Below are 19,746 nucleotides of genomic sequence, written 5' to 3'. Positions count from 1 at the left end.
TTAGCCATTATTATGCATGGGTCCAATGATGTAATATATATGTTCCTATTTTGTATACATATTTAACCGTCAAATGATGCAATATATATCGCCTTCCCTTCGTTCACTGCTCTCGGAAAAAATAAAATAAAAGTGAGAGAAAATAAAGGAAAACAAAAAGGGAAACTGGTTATAGCAGTAGCGCTTTACTGAAAAAGAGCTACAACTAGTCAAGGTAGCAGTAGCGGTTTCCGTATAAAACCGCTACAGCTGCCTGTAATAGTAGTAGCGCGTTTGCTCTAAACGTGCTACTGCTACATCCACTTAACCCAAAATCCTCACTCTCTCTGCTTCATCCTGCCTCTTTTCCCCCCAAATCCCCACTCTCTCTTCCCCGTCGCACCGCCGGGACCCTGCCCTCGCCGCGCCCCAGCGCTCGCCCCGACCCCGACCCCGGCCTCGGCTCCGACCCCGGCGCTCGCCCGACCCCGACGCGCCACGCCTCCCTCTGCTTCCCCCCTCCCAACCTCGGTCGTCGTCGGGCCAGCCTCCTCGCCCCTGCACCCTCTGTAACCCCCTAGCGCTCCTCCTCTCTCTGCTAGCTAGGGTTCTTCGGTTAATTTACTTAGGTTTTAGTTAGGGCAGTAGGTTAATTAGGTTATCTATTTAGTTATGAATTTAGCTAGGTTTTAAAATAGGACAGAAATTTAGGGTTAAGCAATTGTAGTTAAAAGAAAAGGCAGCATTTAAGCAATTGTCCAAATCAACATCCCTTGTTAAAGCAAATTTAGGTAGGCTGAATTTATATGCAAATTTGAACTGGACATGTGATATGTGGACATGTCATGTTTGGAATTTGGACATGTGATGTTTTGGACATGTCATATTTGGAAAATGATGATTATGTGCAGGGTAAATGATCTGAGTGGCCTATGTTACGCCGGAATGTTGATTCATTTCCGTTCCGGTGAATTTCAGGCGCTCGATATGTCCATTTTTTAGCAAAGGTCATGCCGAAATTTTCCGTGAATTTTGGCATGATTTGTGCTAGAGAGTAGGCCTATGTCAATGCAGCTGTAACTGCCTGCAGAAATGATTTCGCTACTAACTTGGTTCCAGCTATCATCAACTGGACGAAGGAAAATCCAGACAAGACGGTACATGATTTCCCGTTGCCCAGTTTCGTCAGGAGCAACTCCATGAACAAGAACACCACCGCACCATCACTTGCTTACGCAACCGGGCCTCCTCTCGCAGCCGCTCCCGCTCATAGCAGCCCGTCCTCAGTCTCTGGCGCGCTAGGTGGGCCTTCGTCTTTGGCTGAGCTCGACGCCGTCACAGTAATTACATGTCGCACCAACATATATATAGAATATTCCATTTTTGTTGCCTTTCGGATGTTTTACGCCACAGACATATGTGTTTGCAGGCCGACGAAACCACGTGCACCGTACTCTACTTGATCAAAGGCCAGAAGGTGGACATGGGAAAGGGGGTGATAACGAAGCCCTTGGATCTCACGTTCCACAACCAGCCGATCCCCGCTGGGCACTTCAGGGTTAGCTTGTCTAGTGTGAAATCGGGGCACGAGGATTTGCCTCCTCCAGTACAACATGTGGGAGAGGACGACAAGACCCCGCCGCGGATTGGAAGCTGCAAGGGTTGGGTGCTGCTATGGCCGAAGAATCTTATTCGTCTGGAGCCGACCGAGAGCACACCAATAACCACACATCAACAACCATGTGCGGAGACCACCACCCCGCCTACGCAATTACCAGCTCCTGTAGTGTCGGGTGAGAGCAGCGGACGACGTGATGAAGGGGGTGCAATAGTACTGGCTGATGTAATCGGTCTTGTAGAACAAAGAATGGATGATGAGACGGAGGTCGACCCTATGGGTTTCCTCAATACAAACGCGTATGACTATGACATAGATATGATGAGTCAACCATATGACGAATCGGGCTATCAGCATGCTAATGAGGATATGGATGATATGCCCGGGCAGGAAGGTCATAGCAGGGATTGCAAAAAGTCTCTCTTCAAGAAATCCTCACAGGACACGCCTGAAGATGCCGCCTCAACACAGGCTCAACTAGCCGGGCGCGAGGGTCGTACAGTACTTAGCCCAGGAACACTGGGGTAGGGGTTAAGGAAGGGTCTGGAAGGTGTGCCCAAGAAAAAGGAGAGGAAGAGATCGGGGAAGATAGCTGCCTCCAAACAAGCCAGAGCACATAGCAGCCAGACGATGGATTCTGAAGAGCGTGTACCCGTGAAAGGTGCGGCCATATTCCATCTCACGGGCGAGCCGATGCTACTGCCGAAACCGCTGGAGGCACTATCAGGGGATCTCAGGAGACTGCACGACCATGTACTGTCGACTGAGAAAAGCCTACTAGCCTCAAAGGATCCAGGATATCCGACATACGCGGCTCGTGTGCCTGAGGGGAAGTGCTACGTCGACACACGGCCCGCGGAGGTGTTCTTCCTGCGGTTTGACCATATCTTTGAGATGTTTCTGACAAGGCGGCTCGATTTTACAATCGTCCGCCTTTTTGCGCTACATATGAGCTCCGTCATGAAGAGAGAAGAAGTCTCGCAAATCTGTGTGGCGGATCCGTACTACATGCACGAGTCTTTCTTGAGTCTCGGCGACTTTGAGCGTGAAACTGCTAGGGACTACCTCCAAAACTTCATGGTACAGAATAAGGACCAGGAAATTGTCCTCCTGCCTTATCATCCAAAGTAAGTCAGTTCCGGACAACCCTTTCGTACATTTCAATCATTCCTTCTCGCTCATATGGAGAATAATTTGAGGTGTCTTTTCCCCGCAGCAACGGGCGCGCCGTCCTTATCGTTCTTTACCCGCGAGTCTCCCACGCCGTGTATTTCGACCCTTCCAGAGACTACGAGAAAAAGGACTACACCCACATAATGAATATTCTAGATGATGCTCTCCAAGGCTTCAGCATTAGAGGTGGCCACATGCAGATCAGGAAACAAAGGAACAAGATGGGTTTCACGCATAAAACTAACTTCTCCTGCATCCATGTCCCAAAACCAAGCAAGAAGGATGGATTCTACATCGTCCATCTCATGATTGAGTTCAGCACGGATCACCAAAAGCTTCGCATGACAAGCAAAAATGATGATCATATCCACAAGTGGCTAGAATCTCATGGAGAAGCAGATTATAAACTTAGAGATGACTTCTTTCGCATCCAAAGGGACATTGCGACGATCATCATGAAAGAAGTCGTCGATGAGAAGGGGATCTTCCACCACGGCCCTATATCGCGAGCTGACGTCCGAACTCGCATAGGCATGCAACGTCTAGACCTCACGCCGTTCAAGAAGCTAGGGTCCATCCTCGATGATACGGAAGGATGGAACTTCTAGTAATTTACGATGCCGATGATGATGATATGTGTCGGTTGAAGTTGTATACTTTCTGTAGCTATGAAACTTTGTGATGTCCACGGTCCCTGCCGAACTTGCGTAACGCTACTTTGTTAGTTTGCGTACGATGACCTGCGTACCTCTAGTTAATTAGTTTTTGCGTACTGTATGTTGCATCTAGTTGCTAACCCTTTCTTTTTCGTGTTGCTCTAGTATATTTTGTTGCATATGATTGTACATCCTCTTGATGAAGATGCATCTCTAACAGGTACCTAGTTTCTTGATGGCGAAGTGCTATGTCATGTACGAAGGGAAGGTTCCGGGAGTGTATGACGAGTGGCATGAGTGTCAGGCGCAAGTGCAGGGGGTCTCGGGCGCCAGCCATAAAAGGCTTCAAAAGCAGACAAGAAGCACAAGCTAGTTACTTGAGGTTCAGGCGAGCGCGAGAGAGGACTCATGACCGCCGCCTCATGTATTGCATAGTTTCACTATCACTCATAGTGATAGCACTTGCGTATGTCATTGTTTAGATGGATGACATTGTAGTTGCAAGTATTCGAGACTTGCATGTATCGCTATTTTTGAGATGATGACGAGATACCACTTTGTGTTGGATGATGAGACTATTTGTATGTATATTCTATGATTACATTTGTGGTCTCACAGCGATTTGTATGTATATGATGATGGCATTTGTATGTGCTAAAGATTCTTGTATAAAGCCTGTTCAAATACAAAACAAATATGCAGAAAAAAAATCAAAAACTACTAAAATTAGCAGTAGCGAGTGGAGGAAAGTTAGCAGCAGCGTGACTATAGCAGTAGCGCGTACGGCCAAAGCGCGCTAGAGCTATTAGCAGTAGCGAGCTTCCACGCAGCACACTGCTGCTACACTTGTATAGCAGTAGCGCGGGCGCGCACGCGCTGCTGCTATGGGTTAGCTGTAGTGCCCTATTAGTAGCGCCGGTGCCCGCGCTACTGGTAGGCCAAAAACCCGCGCTGCTGCTAGGCTTTTCCCTAGTAGTGTTTGGGGGATCATTGACGCTACAACGCTCCCTGCCTATAATGTCCATAAAATCATCATCGCTATCGCTGAAATACTCTCCGGCCATCTTGCAAAATTGAAAACATGTGGACAACAACAAAGAAAGGACCCATCAGGCAGGTGGATGCAAAAAGCGCGAGTTTAAACAGATATGGTAATACACACATGTCGGCTATACCCACGATAAAAAGAACCAACCTAAAAGACAAGAAGATGGAATTTGCCCCCCAAAACGACATCTGTTTCAATCACAAAAATGCCACCTGACTACTCGAGTCGATGGCATCTGTTTACCCTAAAATGCCATCTGTTTCAGTAAAAAAAATCTCACTTTACTACTAGAATTGATGACATATGTACCCACAAAAATGCCATCTGTTTCAATTCAAAAAATGCCACTTGACTACTAGAGTTTATGACATCTGTTTCCACAAAAAATGCCATTCACACATGTATGATAATACCAACTAGCAAAAGGAATAAAACCCTGAAAGTAACATGGCATTTTTTACACACCAAAAATATCAAAAAAATCTGCACAAAAGAATGAAACAAACCATCATATAACACTACAAGGCAGACATGGCATTTTTCACCAAAAACCTATGAAAAACACCTATAAAAAACATTTGGTATTTTCACACAACCCACATATCATAACCTAACACAAATGGAAACACGGGAAAAATGCACCAAAAAACATCATAAAAAGGACCAACTATAAAGGGGCAGTCATTGCATTTTTCACTAGAAACAATGAAAATCACATGACAGTTTTCCACCACATATCATTCACTATTCGCGCATGGCAGTTTCCACCATCAAATCCTTACACTAAACTACACAAAAAGGCAGATATGGCAGTTTTACAAACTTATAAAATTCAATTAGAGAATCGCATAGCATTTACCCTAAACACCACACAAAATCCTCACCTCACAGACATGGCAATTTTCCACATCGATCAAAAATACCTACACTAACTCCAGACACTGCCATCCTCAAACTACCTCTCTCCAAAACTGCTACATACCATACAACCATCCTCCAAATAGCATATCTATGAAAAACAATGACACCCCTAAGATGTGCTACTTGTGAGCCGCGTTGGGATTTTCCCCGAAGAGGAAGGGTGAAGCAATATAGTAGCTGATAAGTATTTCCCTCAGTGAGAACCAAGGTTATCAAACCAATAGGAGAACCACACAAATCCTAGTGAACAACACATGCACACACAAGATCAAATACTTGCACTCAACGCGGGTAAGAGGGTTGTCGATCCCCTTGAACTTGTTACTTGCAAGGATCAAATCTGGTAGTGATAGATAGATAAATTGAAAAGCAAAATAAAAGAAAATAAATTGCAGCAAGATATTTTTGGTTTTAGTAGTATGATTAAAGTAGACTCGGGGGCCATAGTTTTCACTAGAGCCTTCTCTCTCGAAACATAGCATACGGTGGTAGACAAATTACCATTGGGCAATTGATAGAAAAACACATAGTGTTATGACGTTATTCATGGCACTGATCATGTATGTAGGCATCACGTCCGTGACAAGTAGACTGACTCCTGCCTGCATCTACTACTATTACTCTACCAATCGATCAACTCATGCCTGCATCTAAGTTTATGACAAACAGAGTAACGCTTTAAGCAAGATGACATGATGGAGACAGAATAAAACCAAGCAATATGATTAAACCCCATCGTTTTACCCTTAATGGCAACAATACAAATACGTGCCTCGCTACCCCTAATGTCACTGGCTGAGGACACCGCAAGATTGAACCCACTACAAAGCACCTCTTCCGCTGAAGATAAATCAATCTAGTTGGCTAAATAGAACGGATAGGTCAGAGAGAAATACAAATCTATAACAATCATGCATAATAAAGTTTGGAAAAGACTCAATTACTTTCAATAAATAATCTGATCTTAAACCCAGAATTCATCGGATTCCAACAAACACACCGAAAAAGAAGATTACATCGGATAGAACTCCATGGAGATGATGGAGAACATGGTATTGAAGATCAAAGAGAGAGAAGAAGCCATCTAGCTACTAGCTATGGACCCGTTTGTGGTGAACTACCCACACATCATCTGAAGACGGCAAGGTTGATGTAGAAGACCTCTGTGATTGATTCCCCCTCCGGTGAAGCACTGGAAAAGGCCTCTAGATGGGATCGCGGAAGAACAGAAGTTTGCGGCGGCGGAAAATTGTTTCGGTTGGCTCTTTGGGGTTTTCCCAATATTTGAGAATTTATAAAAGTGGAATTAGGTCAGACGGAGCCACGTGGGGCCCACAAGGTAACATGCGCGCCCTGTTGCCATGTCGTCTCCTCGCTCCGCGTCTGGTCTCCTTCTGAAGCTTACATGGTCTCTTATGTCCAGAATTGTCCAGAACAAAATCGTCAAAAAGTTTCAGCGTTTAGACTCTGTTTGATACAAATTTTCTAGAAAACCAAAAACTAGCAGAAAACAACAACTGGCACCAGACACTGGGTTAATAGGTTGGTTCCCAAGAATGATATGAAATTATATTAAAAGTATCTAAGATTGGTAATATAATAGCATGAAACAATAAAAGATTATAGATACGTTGGAGACGTATCAAGTTGCCATCAGAGACTCCAACCCTTCAGAATGTCAAATCTCAAAATGCCCCCCCCCCCCCAAGAAAACCAACCGAGTTTGCAATCCCTCTAAAAATGCCACCCCTAGAAGTAGATCTATGCGGAAAACCGCCGAAAATGCCACCATCCAAATTGAATACAAAATGTGTTGTGGAAGAAACCTGGACGCCGCTGATGTCAAATTGATAACGACACATGGCAGCAGCCGCCACAACACAAAGGCCGACGCAACCCGAAAGACCATCGGGGTAGCCCCCTGCTCAACCCCTACCCTGACAGCAACCCCTCATAGCACCTTCTCCACCCCTTCCGCCATGGATAAACATCACGATTACCCAACAAAAACACCACAATGAACGAAAATCAGTCACGCGCGGGTACCTCGGCGACCTACAAACGCACCTCAATGCAAGTAGCAGCTCTGCCCGTGGTGGACGGAATCTCGACGCCGACAAGGACCTCACTTGGCGGGGAATGCACCGCCGCCGCTCACCGGAATCGCTGCGTCCGAGAGAGCAAAACGATGAGGAAGGGGGAAAATGGGGAGAAGAAACTGACTGGCGCCTGAAATGGAGGGGGTGCGGGAGTTACGATGCGTCGTGCGGGTGGTGGGTGACGAGGGAGTTCGCTCCAAACCATGTTCCTAGCAAACTGCTCGGACAAACTAACATGGTACCTGCCAGAGCTTTAAGATTCATGCGCAAGTGACCTATGGTTCGATCGTGCTTCACTGGCTCTTGGCTCCTGGGGAACGTTCACCAGCTAACATGTATGTAAATCTTATACTCCCTGCGATCCGAATTAACTGATACAACCTCTGTAGAATGTTCATTTTACATTGTATAAAGGATGCGTCGATTAATTTGGATCTCTCAACATTGTATAGAGGCTGCATCAATTAATTAGGATCACCATATTTTATACCGCTTTTATTTCGTCAGTATGTAACCGCATTCAGACAATGATTTCTCTGCTAGCGGAGACCGACGGGCCAAGTCACTTGTGTAATGTCTGTAATTTGTACCCACTAAGTTACATGGGCCGTAGCCCGTAGCAAAGAACAAACTGGCAAAGTGTATCGCTCCTAAAAAATCAAAAAAAAAATGGCAAAGTGTATAGGCGGATGACGGGACGAGGAAGACGAGAGCTCAGACCGTTGTCTCGAAAAAAAAAAGGAAAAAAAAAAGCTCAGATCGGAGAAGATGGAAGGAGCCAAGGCAGCGGCGGGGCCGGCGGCGGGTGGGCAGCTGGAATCGGCGCTTCTCCACATCATGCAGCAACACCACCACCAATCCCTCCGCCAGCGCCAACAAACCGGTAACGATCAGCCAACGATCTACTCAAAATTCCTAATCCGCCAAGCAAATCCAATCCTCTCTTGCTAAATTGCATCACACGCAACGCGCCGCAGAGAGGGCGAAGAAGGACGCCCTGCGGAGCGCGGCGCGGGTCGCCGGTCATCTCGTGGAGGCCGTCGACGGCGGGGTGCAGGAGCTCTTCGTCAACGAGAAGCGCATCGAGCTCGAGGCCCGCGCGCTGCTCGGGACCATCGCGCGGTACAGGAAGCAGAGCGACCAGTGGCTCGCCGCCTCCAACGCGGTCAACTCGGTCCTCAAGGTGTGTGTGCGCTGCTGCTGCCCTCCATTTCTCTTGTGTTCTTGTTTAATAGTATGCAGGTTTTGACATTATTATTACGTATTATTATTGTTACAAAATGGATTTGCCTAATTCACATGTTTTAGTAGTAGTCTTATGCACAATTGTTTTGTTTCTCATTACCCATGATATCCGTTGTAACATTATTATTATTCGCAAAATGGATTTGCCGTGGTATGTTTATAATCCCATGTATGATTCTTTTCTGTTTTGAGCCGATGATTCTTTTGTTTGACCATGATATTCGTTGCGACAGTTCTTCAGCGGATCCTAATAGACATAAATTTAATGTAGCTGATACTCCCTCCGATCCAAATTAAACAAAATTAATTTGGATCAGAGGGAGTATCTCGTAATGTTTTACTTACATAACCTTTGCCTGCAGTAAATCCAAACCCTACCCTTAAACTGATTAGTGCACGAATCTAGAAAGGTGAAATGCCATAAATAGGTTCTTTTTATCTGGTTGGCACTTTTGCCCCAAAATTATCATCAGTGGATAACATTAGGCTCGAGATGATAACTAGATACCAAATGAATTGAAGGGTGCAGTGCTGAACAAACCCATAATTCCTTTCGCAGCTATGAGCACTCGGTATTTCTAAAACATCCATTAATGATTATTTTTATAGGAAATTGGAGACTTTGAAAACTGGATGAAGATCATGGATTTTGACTGTAAAAGTATAAATGCAGCCATTCGTAACATTCATCGGTCATGATTTTGTCCAGCGCCTGCAACTATGATGCTATGGAGCGTTTCTTCCTTTTTTTTAATATATATAGGGAATTTCGTGACCGAAAACTGGATGAAGATCATAGGTTGTGACTGTAAAGGTATCAATGTAGCCATCTGTAATATTTCAGTCACTATGATGCTACAAAGTGTTCGCTCTGTTATCTTCTTCGTTGGATTTTTTTCCAGTCGTGATCTCTCTGGTATAGAATCAATTAACTGGTGTGTTTGTACACATTCAGAAAACCAACTCTTACCAACTTTTGTACTGGAATGCTACCTTGCATTCTTGAGTTCTCGAATATTGATGATATACATATATTCTGAAAGATATCAATTGCTGGTATTGCATCCATAAATTTTACTCCCTTCGTTCCTAAATGTAAGTCTATTTAGAGATTCCACTACAAACTACATACGGATGTATATGAACATATTTTAGAGTATAGATTCACTCATTTTGATCCGTATCTAGTCTATAGTGGAATCTCTAAAAAAACTTATATTTAAGAACGGAGGGAGTATGATTAAGTGTAAATAGAAGGTACGAATCCCATAAGAAATCAGACAAGGGCCTTGATGCTCACCGAGAGTAATAAATTATGGTAAGCTTGGCATCCGGGAGCGTGCACACACAAGGCACAACATATATACTCCCTCCTTTCCGGTTTTTAAGGCTCAATTAAAAAATCTCATCAACCAAGGTAGATGGTGAGTGGTGGAATACTTTTTGTAGTTTGCAAAAGCACCTAATTAATGCTTTTGTTTTTCTTAAAAAAGTATGTTTATCAATCCATAAATTGTAATGCATGCATGCATAAATTACATGCATTGGTCAATTTTCTTTTAATACTTGCATGCAATGATTTTATGCACCTTGGAATCTGAACATGTGATGGGGAACAACCAAATTGAGCCTTATAAAATGGAAAAACTAAAATTTTGAGATAAGCCCTATAAACCGAAAAGGAGGGAGTAGCACGGGATTGAGGGTTGTTTGAGCTACAGTATATATAGCAAGCCGCAACTGCATGGGAATCACAGCGGCCCGGACTCGAGGCCATGCTCAAGGACTGGTTTGTCTGAATCGTACAAACCGTTGGGAGTTATGGGTGAAGAATGGGAACACATAAATATTTGATTTCTGCTGCTAATTAACAGGAACGTTTGGATTTTGTTGTTGCACCAAGTCACCAAGGGGCAATTCAGCAAATTCAGATTCGAGGACAATGCTCATGCTTTGATCCGAATTTTCACGCAGTGGATTGCATAATAACTGGGAGTTCTCAAAAAAGGAAAATCTTGTTAATTGGAAGTTGAGCCACTGGAAGTTTTCTGAGTGAAGGTCACTAAAGAGATGACTAGCGCGCATAACATCCTCCTTGATGATGTGCCACGGCTTTCGGAAAAGGGCCCAGTGAAGCCATTCGATCCGGGAGTGACCGGGGCAAAGGTGTCCCGATGTTTTGATGAGATGGTGGCTATCGTTTTCTGTGGGAGTCGACCTTGACGATCCGACTACGAACGTGCGAGACGTCGCGCCTTAGCAATCGCTAAACCAACTTCCGAGGGTTATTGACCACGCCGGAGCACGATCAACCTGACCATGAGGGCCTGTTTCCTGCGAGCAAACGAAGAACAAGCAAGAAACTAAGATTGTAATCTGGATATTGCGAATATAAGAGGAAAGCTTTATTAATGAAGGTGGGGTTCTGTGACGCCTTGGTCTGGTCGTTGAACACAAACGAAGTACGCGAAGTTGCAACTATGGCGAACTTTTAATCTAAACAAAACTCAAAGTCTAAACGGTGCCCTAAGGGCTATATATATGGAGGAAGAGGAGGGGAATTTCGTGGCCCCTGGGGAAGGGGTCCGAAACCAACCCTATCTCTTGTTTCCCCACACATACAGACTCTAAAAACAGCCTATACTCAAGTATTTCGAAATTACATGGGCCTAACCCAATAATAAGGTGACGCAGCAACTATAATAGCCTCTGGACAAAATTTATGAAGTGGCATCTTGTATATTTCGTCCAAGGCTTCATGCACTCATTATGGTGGCTTCAAAGTCCTGAAATCATCACCTGTAACTCCGTTCTTGTTCCCCTTGCGCATGCCATCATCTCCATGCTTGGTCTTGCTCCAGTGTTCATCCCTCTTATCTCTTATCCATGACAGGCCCTTCATTTGTAAGCAAAACAAATGTATCCAATTTAGGCAGCATCATATTCTCATGAATATTAGAATCATTACCAAGAAACGAAAGTACCTGATAATTTAATTGGCGTGCACGAGCTCTAGTAATTGGTCCAGTATATGTAGTAATAGGGGTTGTGGGTGTAACAATGGTATTGATGTCCTCATCATCCTTCCCTTCTTGAAATGAAGTCGTCCTCGACGGAAGCTCATCTTCCTCACCCAAATAAGGCTTTAAATCTGCAATGTTAAAAATGGGACTAACCCCAAAATCTGCAGGCAGCTCAAGTTTATATGCATTATCATTTATTTTCTCTAACACCTTAAAAGGACCATCAGTACGTGGCATTAGCTTTGATTTGCGCAAATTAGGAAACCTATCCTTATGCAAATGTTACCAAACAAGATCTCCAGGTGCAAAGACAACATGTTTTCTACTCTTATCTCCAGCAAGTTTATATTTAGCATTCATACGCTCAATGTTTTCCTTAGTTAACTCATGCATTTTTAAGATCAAATCAGCACATTGTTTAGCATCAAAATTAACCTTCTCCGAAGATGGGAGAGGCAACAAATCAATAGGTGCACGAGGTAGGAAACCATACACAATTTCAAAAGGGCACATCTTAGTAGTAGAATGCAACGAACGATTATAAGCAAATTCAATATGAGGCAAGCATTCTTCCCATATTTTCTTATTATTTTTCAAAACAGCCCTAAGCATAGTAGATAATGTTCTATTGACTACTTCAGTTTGACCATCAGTTTGGGGGTGACAAGTAGTACTAAAAAGCAGTTTAGTCCCCAACTTAGCCCATAAACATCTCCAAAAGTGGCTAAGAAATTTAGTATCACGATCTGAAACAATAGTATTTGGCACACCATGCAAGCGAATAATTTCACGAAAGAACAAATCAGCAACATTAACAGCATCATCGCTTTTATGACATGGTATAAAGTGTGCCATTTTCGAGAATCTATCTATGACAACAAATATGCTATCCCTCCCCTTCTTTGTTCGAGGTAAACCTAAAACAAAGTCCATAGATATATCCTCCCAGGGAACACTAGGTACAGGCAAAGGCATATATAAACCATGGGGATTGAGTCGTGACTTAGCTTTTTGACATGTAGTGCAGCAAGCAACAAAACGCTCAACATCCCGTCTCATCTTTGGCCAAAAGAAATGTGTAGCAAGTATATCCTCCGTCTTCTTCACGCCAAAGTGTCCCATTCGTCCTCCTCCATGCGCCTCCTGCAACAACAAAAGACGAATGGAGCTAGCTGGAATGCATAGCTTGTTAGCACGAAACACAAATCCATCGTTAACGACGAACTTGTTCCATGTTCTACCTTCTTTACAATTCTGCAATACATCTTTAAATTCAGCATCATGCACATATTGATCTTTGATGGTCTCCATGTTGGGTTACGTAGCAGAAATTCAAAATTTTCTACGCATCACCAAGATCAATCTATGGAGTTTACTAGCAACGAGAGGGAAGGAGTGCATCTACATACCCTTGTAGATCGCGATGCGGAAACGTTGCAAGAACGCGGATGAAGGAGTCGTACTCGTAGCGATTCAGATCGCGGTTGATTCCGATCTAAGCACCGAAGAACGGTGCCTCCGCGTTCAACACACGTGCAGCCCGGTGACGTCTCCCACGCCTTGATCCAGCAAGGAGAGAGGGAGAGGTAGGGGAAGACTCCATCCAGCAGCAGCACGACGGCGTGGTGGTGATGGAGGAGCGTGGCAATCCCGCAGGGCTTCGCCAAGCACCGCGGGAGAGGAGGAGGAGGAGGTAGGGCTGCACCAGGGAGAGGAAAACTCATGTGTTTGCAGCCCCCAATGCCTCAACTATATATAGGGGAGAGGGAGGGGGCTGCGCCCCCTCTAGGGTTTCCACCCCAAGGGGTGCGGCAGCCCCAAAACCCATCTAGGGCGGCGGCCAAGGGGGGAGAGGGGGAAACTTGCCCCCCAAGCAAGGTGGAGGCGCCCCCTCCCCAAACCCTAGGCGCCTTGGGCCCTGGTGGGGGGGCGCACCAGCCCACCTGGGGCTGGTCCCCTCCCACACTTGGCCCATGCTGCCCTCTGGGGCTGGTGGCCCCACTTGGTGGACCCCCGGGACCCTCCCGGTGGTCCCGGTACATTACCGAAATCACCCGAAACTTTTCCGGTGACCAAAACAGGACTTCCCATATATAAATCTTTACCTCCGGACCATTCCGGAACTCCTCGTGACGTCCGGGATCTCATCCGGGACTCCGAACAACATTCGGTAACCACGTACATACTTTCCCTATAACCCTAGCGTCATCGAACCTTAAGTGTGTAGACCCTACGGGTTCGGGAACCATGCAGACATGACCGAGACGTTCTCCGGTCAATAACCAACAACGGGATCTGGATACCCATGTTGGCTCCCACATGTTCCACGATGATCTCATCGGATGAACCACGATGTCGGGGATTCAATCAATCCCGTATGCAATTCCCTTTGTCTATCGGTATGTTACTTGCCCGAGATTCGATCGTCGGTATCCCTACCTTGTTCAATCTCGTTACCGGCAAGTCTCTTTACTCATTCCGTAACTCACATCATCCCGTGATCAACTCCTTGGTCACATTGTGCACATTATGATGATGTCCTACCGAGTGGGCCCAGAGATACCTCTCCGTTTACACGGAGTGACAAATCCCAGTCTCGATTCGTGCCAACCCAACAGACACTTTCGGAGATACCTGTAGTGCACCTTTATAGCCACCCAGTTACGTTGTGACATTTGGTACACCCAAAGCATTCCTACAGTATCTGGGAGTTGCACAATCTCATGGTCTAAGGAAATGATACTTGACATTAGAAAAGCTCTGAGCAAACGAACTACACGATCTTGTGCTAGGCTTAGGATTGGGTCTTGTCCATCACATCATTCTCCTAATGATGTGATCCCGTTATCAGCGACATCCAATGTCCATGGTCAGGAAACTGTAACCATCTATTGATCAATGAGCTAGTAAATTAGAGGCTTACTAGGGACATGGTGTTGTCTATGTATCCACACATGTATCTGAGTTTCCTATCAATACAATTCTAGCATGGATAATAAACGATTATCATGAACAAGGAAATATAATAATAACCTATTTATTATTGCCTCTAGGGCATATTTCCAACAGTCTCCCACTTGCACTAGAGTCAATAATCTAGTTCACATCACCATGTGATTAACACTGACAGGTCACATCACCATGTGACCAACATCCAAAGAGTTTACTAGAGTCAACAATCTAGTTCACATCTCTATGTGATTAACACTCAATGAGTTTTGGTTTGATCATGTTATGCTTGTGAGAGAGGTTATTAGTCAACGGGTCTGAACCTTTCAGATCCGTGTGCTTTACGAATATCTATGTCATCTTGTAGATGCTACCACGCGCTATTTGGAGCCATTTCAAATAATTGCTCTACTATACGAATCCGGTTTACTACTCAGAGTCATCCGGATTAGTGTCAAAGTTCGCATCGACGTAACCCTTTACGATGAACTCCTTTTCACCTCCATAATCGAGAAAATTCCTTAGTCCACTAGGTACTAAGGATAAGTTCGACCGCTGTCATGTGATCCATTCCCGGATCACTATTGTACCCTCTTGACCAACTCATGGCAAGGCACACTTCATGTGCGGTACACAGCATAGCATACTGTAGAGCCTACGTCTAAAGCATAGGGGACGACCTTCGTCCTTTCTCTCTCTTCTGCTGTGGTCAGGTCTTGAGTCTCACTCAATTTCACACGTTATAACTCAGGTAAGAACTCCTTCTTTGACTGATCTATTTTAAACTCTTTCAAAATCATGTCAAGGTGTGCGTTTTTGAAAGTATCATCAGGCATCTTGATCTATCTCTATAGATCTTGATGCCCAATATGTAAGCAGCTTTATCCAGGTCTTCCTTTGAAAAACTCCTTTCAAACAACCCTTTATGCTTTCCAGAAATTTTAAATCATTTCGGATCAACAATATGTCATTCACATATACTTTTCAGAAATGTTGTAGCGCTCCCACTCACTTTATTGTAAATACAAGTTTCTAACAAACTTTGTATAAACCCAAAAACTTTGATCACTCCATCAAAGCGTATATTCTGACTCCGAGATGCTTGCTCCAATCCATGGAAGGATCGCTGGAGCTAGCATACCTTTTAGCATCCCTAGGATCGACAAAACCTTTCTGATTGTATCACATACAACCTTTCCTTACGAAAACTGGTAAGGAAACTTGCTTTGACATCCATCTGCCAGATTTCATAAATGCAGCTAATGCTTAACATGATTCCGACGGACTTAAGCATCGCTACGGATGGGAAAATCTCATCGTAGTCAACTCCTTGAACTTGTGAAAATTCTCTTTGCCACAAGTCGAGCTTCATAGACGGTGACATTACCGTCCATGTCCGTCTTCTTCTTAAAGATCCATTTATCTCAATGGCTTGCCGATCATCGGGCAAGTTCACCAAAGTCCATGCTTTGTTCTGATACATGGATCCTATCTCGGATTTCATGGCTTCTAACCATTTGTCGGAATATGGGCCCACCATCGCTTCTCCATAGCTCGTAGGTTCAGTATTGTCCAACAACATGATATCTCAGACAGGATCACGTACCACTCTGAAGTAGCACGCATCCTCGTCGTCCTACGAGGTTTGGTGGTGACTTGATCCGAAGTTTCATGATCACTATCATAAGCTTCCACTTCAATTGGTATAGGTGCCACAGGAACAACTTCCTGTGCCCTGCTACACACTAGTTGAAGTGACGGTTCAATAACCTTACCAAGTCTCCACCATCCTCCCACTCAATTCTTTCGAGAGAAACTTTTCCTCGAAAAGGACCTGTTTCTGGAAACAATTACTTTTGCTTCCAGATCTGAAATAGGAGGTATACCCAACTGTTTTGGGTTTTCTATGAAGATGTATTTATCCGCTTTGGGTTCGAGCTTATCAGCTTGAAACTTTTTCACATAAGCATCGCAGCCCCAAACTTTTAAGAAACGACAACTTAGGTTTCTCTAAACAGTGTCGTCTCAACGGAATTGCGTGGTGCCCCTTTTAAAGTGAATGCGGTTGTCTCTAATGCCTAACCCATAAACGATAGTGGTAATTCGATAAGAAACATCATGGTATGCACTATATCCAATAGGGTGCAGTTATGATGTTCGGACACACCATCACACTATGGTGTTCCAGGCGGTGTTAATTGTGAAATATTTTCCACAATGTCTTAATTGTGTGCCAAACTCGTAACTCAGATACTCATCTCTATGATCATATCACAGACATTTTATCCTCTTGTCACGACGATCTTCAACTTCACTCTGAAATTACTTGAACCTTTCAATAATTCAGACTTGTGTTTCATCAAGTAAATACACTCAGCATCTACTCAAATCATCTGTGAAGTAAGAACACAACGATATCCACTGCATGCCTCAGCACTCATTGGACTGCATACATCAAAATGTATTACTTCCAATAAGTTGCTCTCTTGTTCCATCTTACTGAAAACGAGGCCTTCCAGTCATCTTGCCCATGTGGTATGATTTGCATGTCTCAAGTGATTCAAAATCAAGTGAGTCCAAACGATCCATTTGCATGGAGTTTCTTCATGCATATATACCAATAGACATGGTTCGCATGTCTCAATCTTTTCAAAAACGAGTGAGTCCAAAGATCCATCTACATGGAGCTTCTTCATGCGTTCTATACCAATATGACTCAAGTTGCAGTGCCACAAGTATGTGGTACTATCATTACTATCTTATATCTTTTGGCATGAACATGTGTATCACTACGATCGAGATTCATTTTAGGTGCAAGACCATTGAAGGTATTATTCAAATAAACAGAGTAACCATTATTCTCCTTAAATGAATAACCGTATTGCGATAAACATAATCCAATCATGTTCAACGCAAACACCAAATCTCGATAGTAGAGGGAGCATGCGATGCTTGATCACATCAACCTTGGAAACACTTCCAACATACATCGTCATCTCACCTTTAGCTAGTCTCCGTTTATTCCGCAGCTTTTATTTCGAGTTACTAACACTTAGCAACCGAACCGGTATCTAATACCCTGGTGCTGCTAGGAGTACTAGTAAAGTACACATTCATACAATGTATATCCAATATACTTCTGTCGACCTTGCCTGCCTTCTCATCTACCAAGTATCTAGGGTAGTTCCGCTTCAGTGACCGTTCCCCTCATTACAGAAGCACTTAGTCTCGGGTTTGGGTTCAACCTTGGGATTCTTCACTAGAGCAGCAAATGACTTGCTGTTTCATGAAGTATCCCTTTTGCCCTTGCCCTTCTTAAACTAGTGGTTTTACTAACCATCAACAATTGATGCTCCTTCTTGATTTCTACTTTCGCGGTGTCAAACATCGCGAATAGCTCAAGGATCATCATAACTATCCCTGATATGTTATAGTTCATCACGAAGCTCTACTAGCTTGGTGGCAGTGACTATGGAGAACCATCACTATCTCATCTGGGAGATTAACTCCCACTCGATTCAAGCGATTGTGGTACTCAGACAATCTGAGCACATGCTCAACGATTGAGCTTTTCTCCCTTAGTTTGCAGGCTTAAGAAACTTGTCAGAGGTCTCATACCTCTTGACGTGGGCACTAGTCTGAAATCCCAATTTCAGTCTTCGGAACATCTCATATGTTCTGCGACGTTTCAAAACGTCTTTGGTGCCACAATTCTAAACCGTTAGCATTACGCACTGAACTATCAAGTAGTCATCAAAACGTGTATGTCAGATGTTCCGCAACATCTACAGACGACGCTGAGGTTCAGCACACTGAGCGGTGCATTAAGGACATAAGCCTTCTGTGCAGCAATGAGGACAATCCTCAGCTTACGGACCCAGTCCGCATAATTGCTACTACCAACTTTCAACTAAATTTTCTCTAGGAACATATCTTAAACAGTAGAACTAAAGCGTATGACATAATTTGCAAAGACCTTTTGACTATGTTCATGATAATGAAGTTCATCTGATTATTGAACTCCCACTCAGATAGACATCCCTCTAGTCATCTAAGTGATTCATGATCCGAGTCAAACTAGGCCGTGTCCGATCATCACGTGAGACGGACTAGTCATCATCGGTGAACATCTCCATGTTGATCGTATCTACTATACGACTCATGTTCGATCTTTCGATCTCTTGTGTTCCGAGGCCATGTCTGTACATGCTAGGCTCGTCAAGTCAACCTAAGTGTTTTGCATGTGTTCCGAGGCCATGTCTATACATGCTAGGCTCGTCAACACCCGTTGTATTCGAACGTTAGAATCTATCACACCCGATCATCACGTGGTGCTTCGAAACAACGAACCTTCGCAACGGTGCACAGTTAGGGGGAACACGTCTCTTGAAATTTTAGTGAGGGATCATCTTACTTACTACCGTCGTTCTAAGCAAATAAGATGCATAACATGATAAACATCACATGCAATCAATTAGTGACATGATATGGCCAATATCATTTTGCTCCTTTGATCTCCATCTTCGGGGCACCATGATCATCTTTGTCACCGGCATGACACCATGATCTCCATCATCATGATCTCCATCATTGTGTCTTCATGAAGTTGTCACGCCAACGATTACTTCTACTTCTATGGCTAACGCGCTTAGCAATAAAGTAAAGTAATTTACATGGCGTTATTCAATGACACGCAGGTCATACAAAAAATAAAGACAACTCCTATGGCTCCTGCCGGTTGTCATACTCATCGACATGCAAGTCGTGATTCCTATTACAAGAATATGATCAATCTCATACATCACATATATCATTCATCACATCTTCTGGCCATATCACATCACATAGCACATGCTGCAAAAACAAGTTAGACGTCCTCTAATTGTTGTTGCAAGTTTTTACGTGGCTTGTATAGGTTTCTAGCAAGAACGTTTCTTACCTACGTAAAACCACAACGTGATATGCCAATTTCTATTTACCCTTCATAAGGACCCTTTTCATCGAATCCGTTCCGACTAAAGTGGGAGAGACACAC

The 19,746-nt window shown here is 44.0% G+C and overlaps 1 protein-coding gene across 1 annotated transcript; it reads left to right on the top strand.

Annotated features, from left to right (window-relative positions):
- The first annotated feature begins 8,172 nt into the window (after positions 1 to 8,172).
- Positions 8,173 to 9,785, top strand: LOC123124580 (biogenesis of lysosome-related organelles complex 1 subunit 1). Its single transcript, XM_044545164.1, has 3 exons — positions 8,173 to 8,377; positions 8,472 to 8,677; positions 9,349 to 9,785. Exons 1-3 carry the CDS (start codon positions 8,263 to 8,265, stop codon positions 9,436 to 9,438), a joined length of 411 nt encoding a protein of 136 aa, XP_044401099.1. The 5' UTR covers positions 8,173 to 8,262; the 3' UTR covers positions 9,439 to 9,785.
- Positions 9,786 to 19,746: the final 9,961 nt, after the last annotated feature.

Source organism: Triticum aestivum, chromosome 5D (genome assembly GCF_018294505.1).
Source record: "Triticum aestivum cultivar Chinese Spring chromosome 5D, IWGSC CS RefSeq v2.1, whole genome shotgun sequence".
Taxonomy (NCBI): domain Eukaryota; kingdom Viridiplantae; phylum Streptophyta; class Magnoliopsida; order Poales; family Poaceae; genus Triticum; species Triticum aestivum.
Note: the sequence above shows the minus strand (reverse complement) of the source record. Positions and strands in the feature narration are given on the sequence as shown.

What these genes read in the sequence shown, in the direction of transcription:
- LOC123124580 (XM_044545164.1), top strand. Translation starts at nt 8,263, where the DNA reads ATGGAAGGAGCCAAGGCAGCGGCGGGGCCGGCGGCGGGTGGGCAGCTG. An exon ending in CCGCCAGCGCCAACAAACCG is followed by an intron (nt 8,378 to 8,471) that starts GTAACGATCAGC and finishes AACGCGCCGCAG; the next exon opens with AGAGGGCGAAGAAGGACGCC. An exon ending in CGGTCAACTCGGTCCTCAAG is followed by an intron (nt 8,678 to 9,348) that starts GTGTGTGTGCGC and finishes TTATTTTTATAG; the next exon opens with GAAATTGGAGACTTTGAAAA.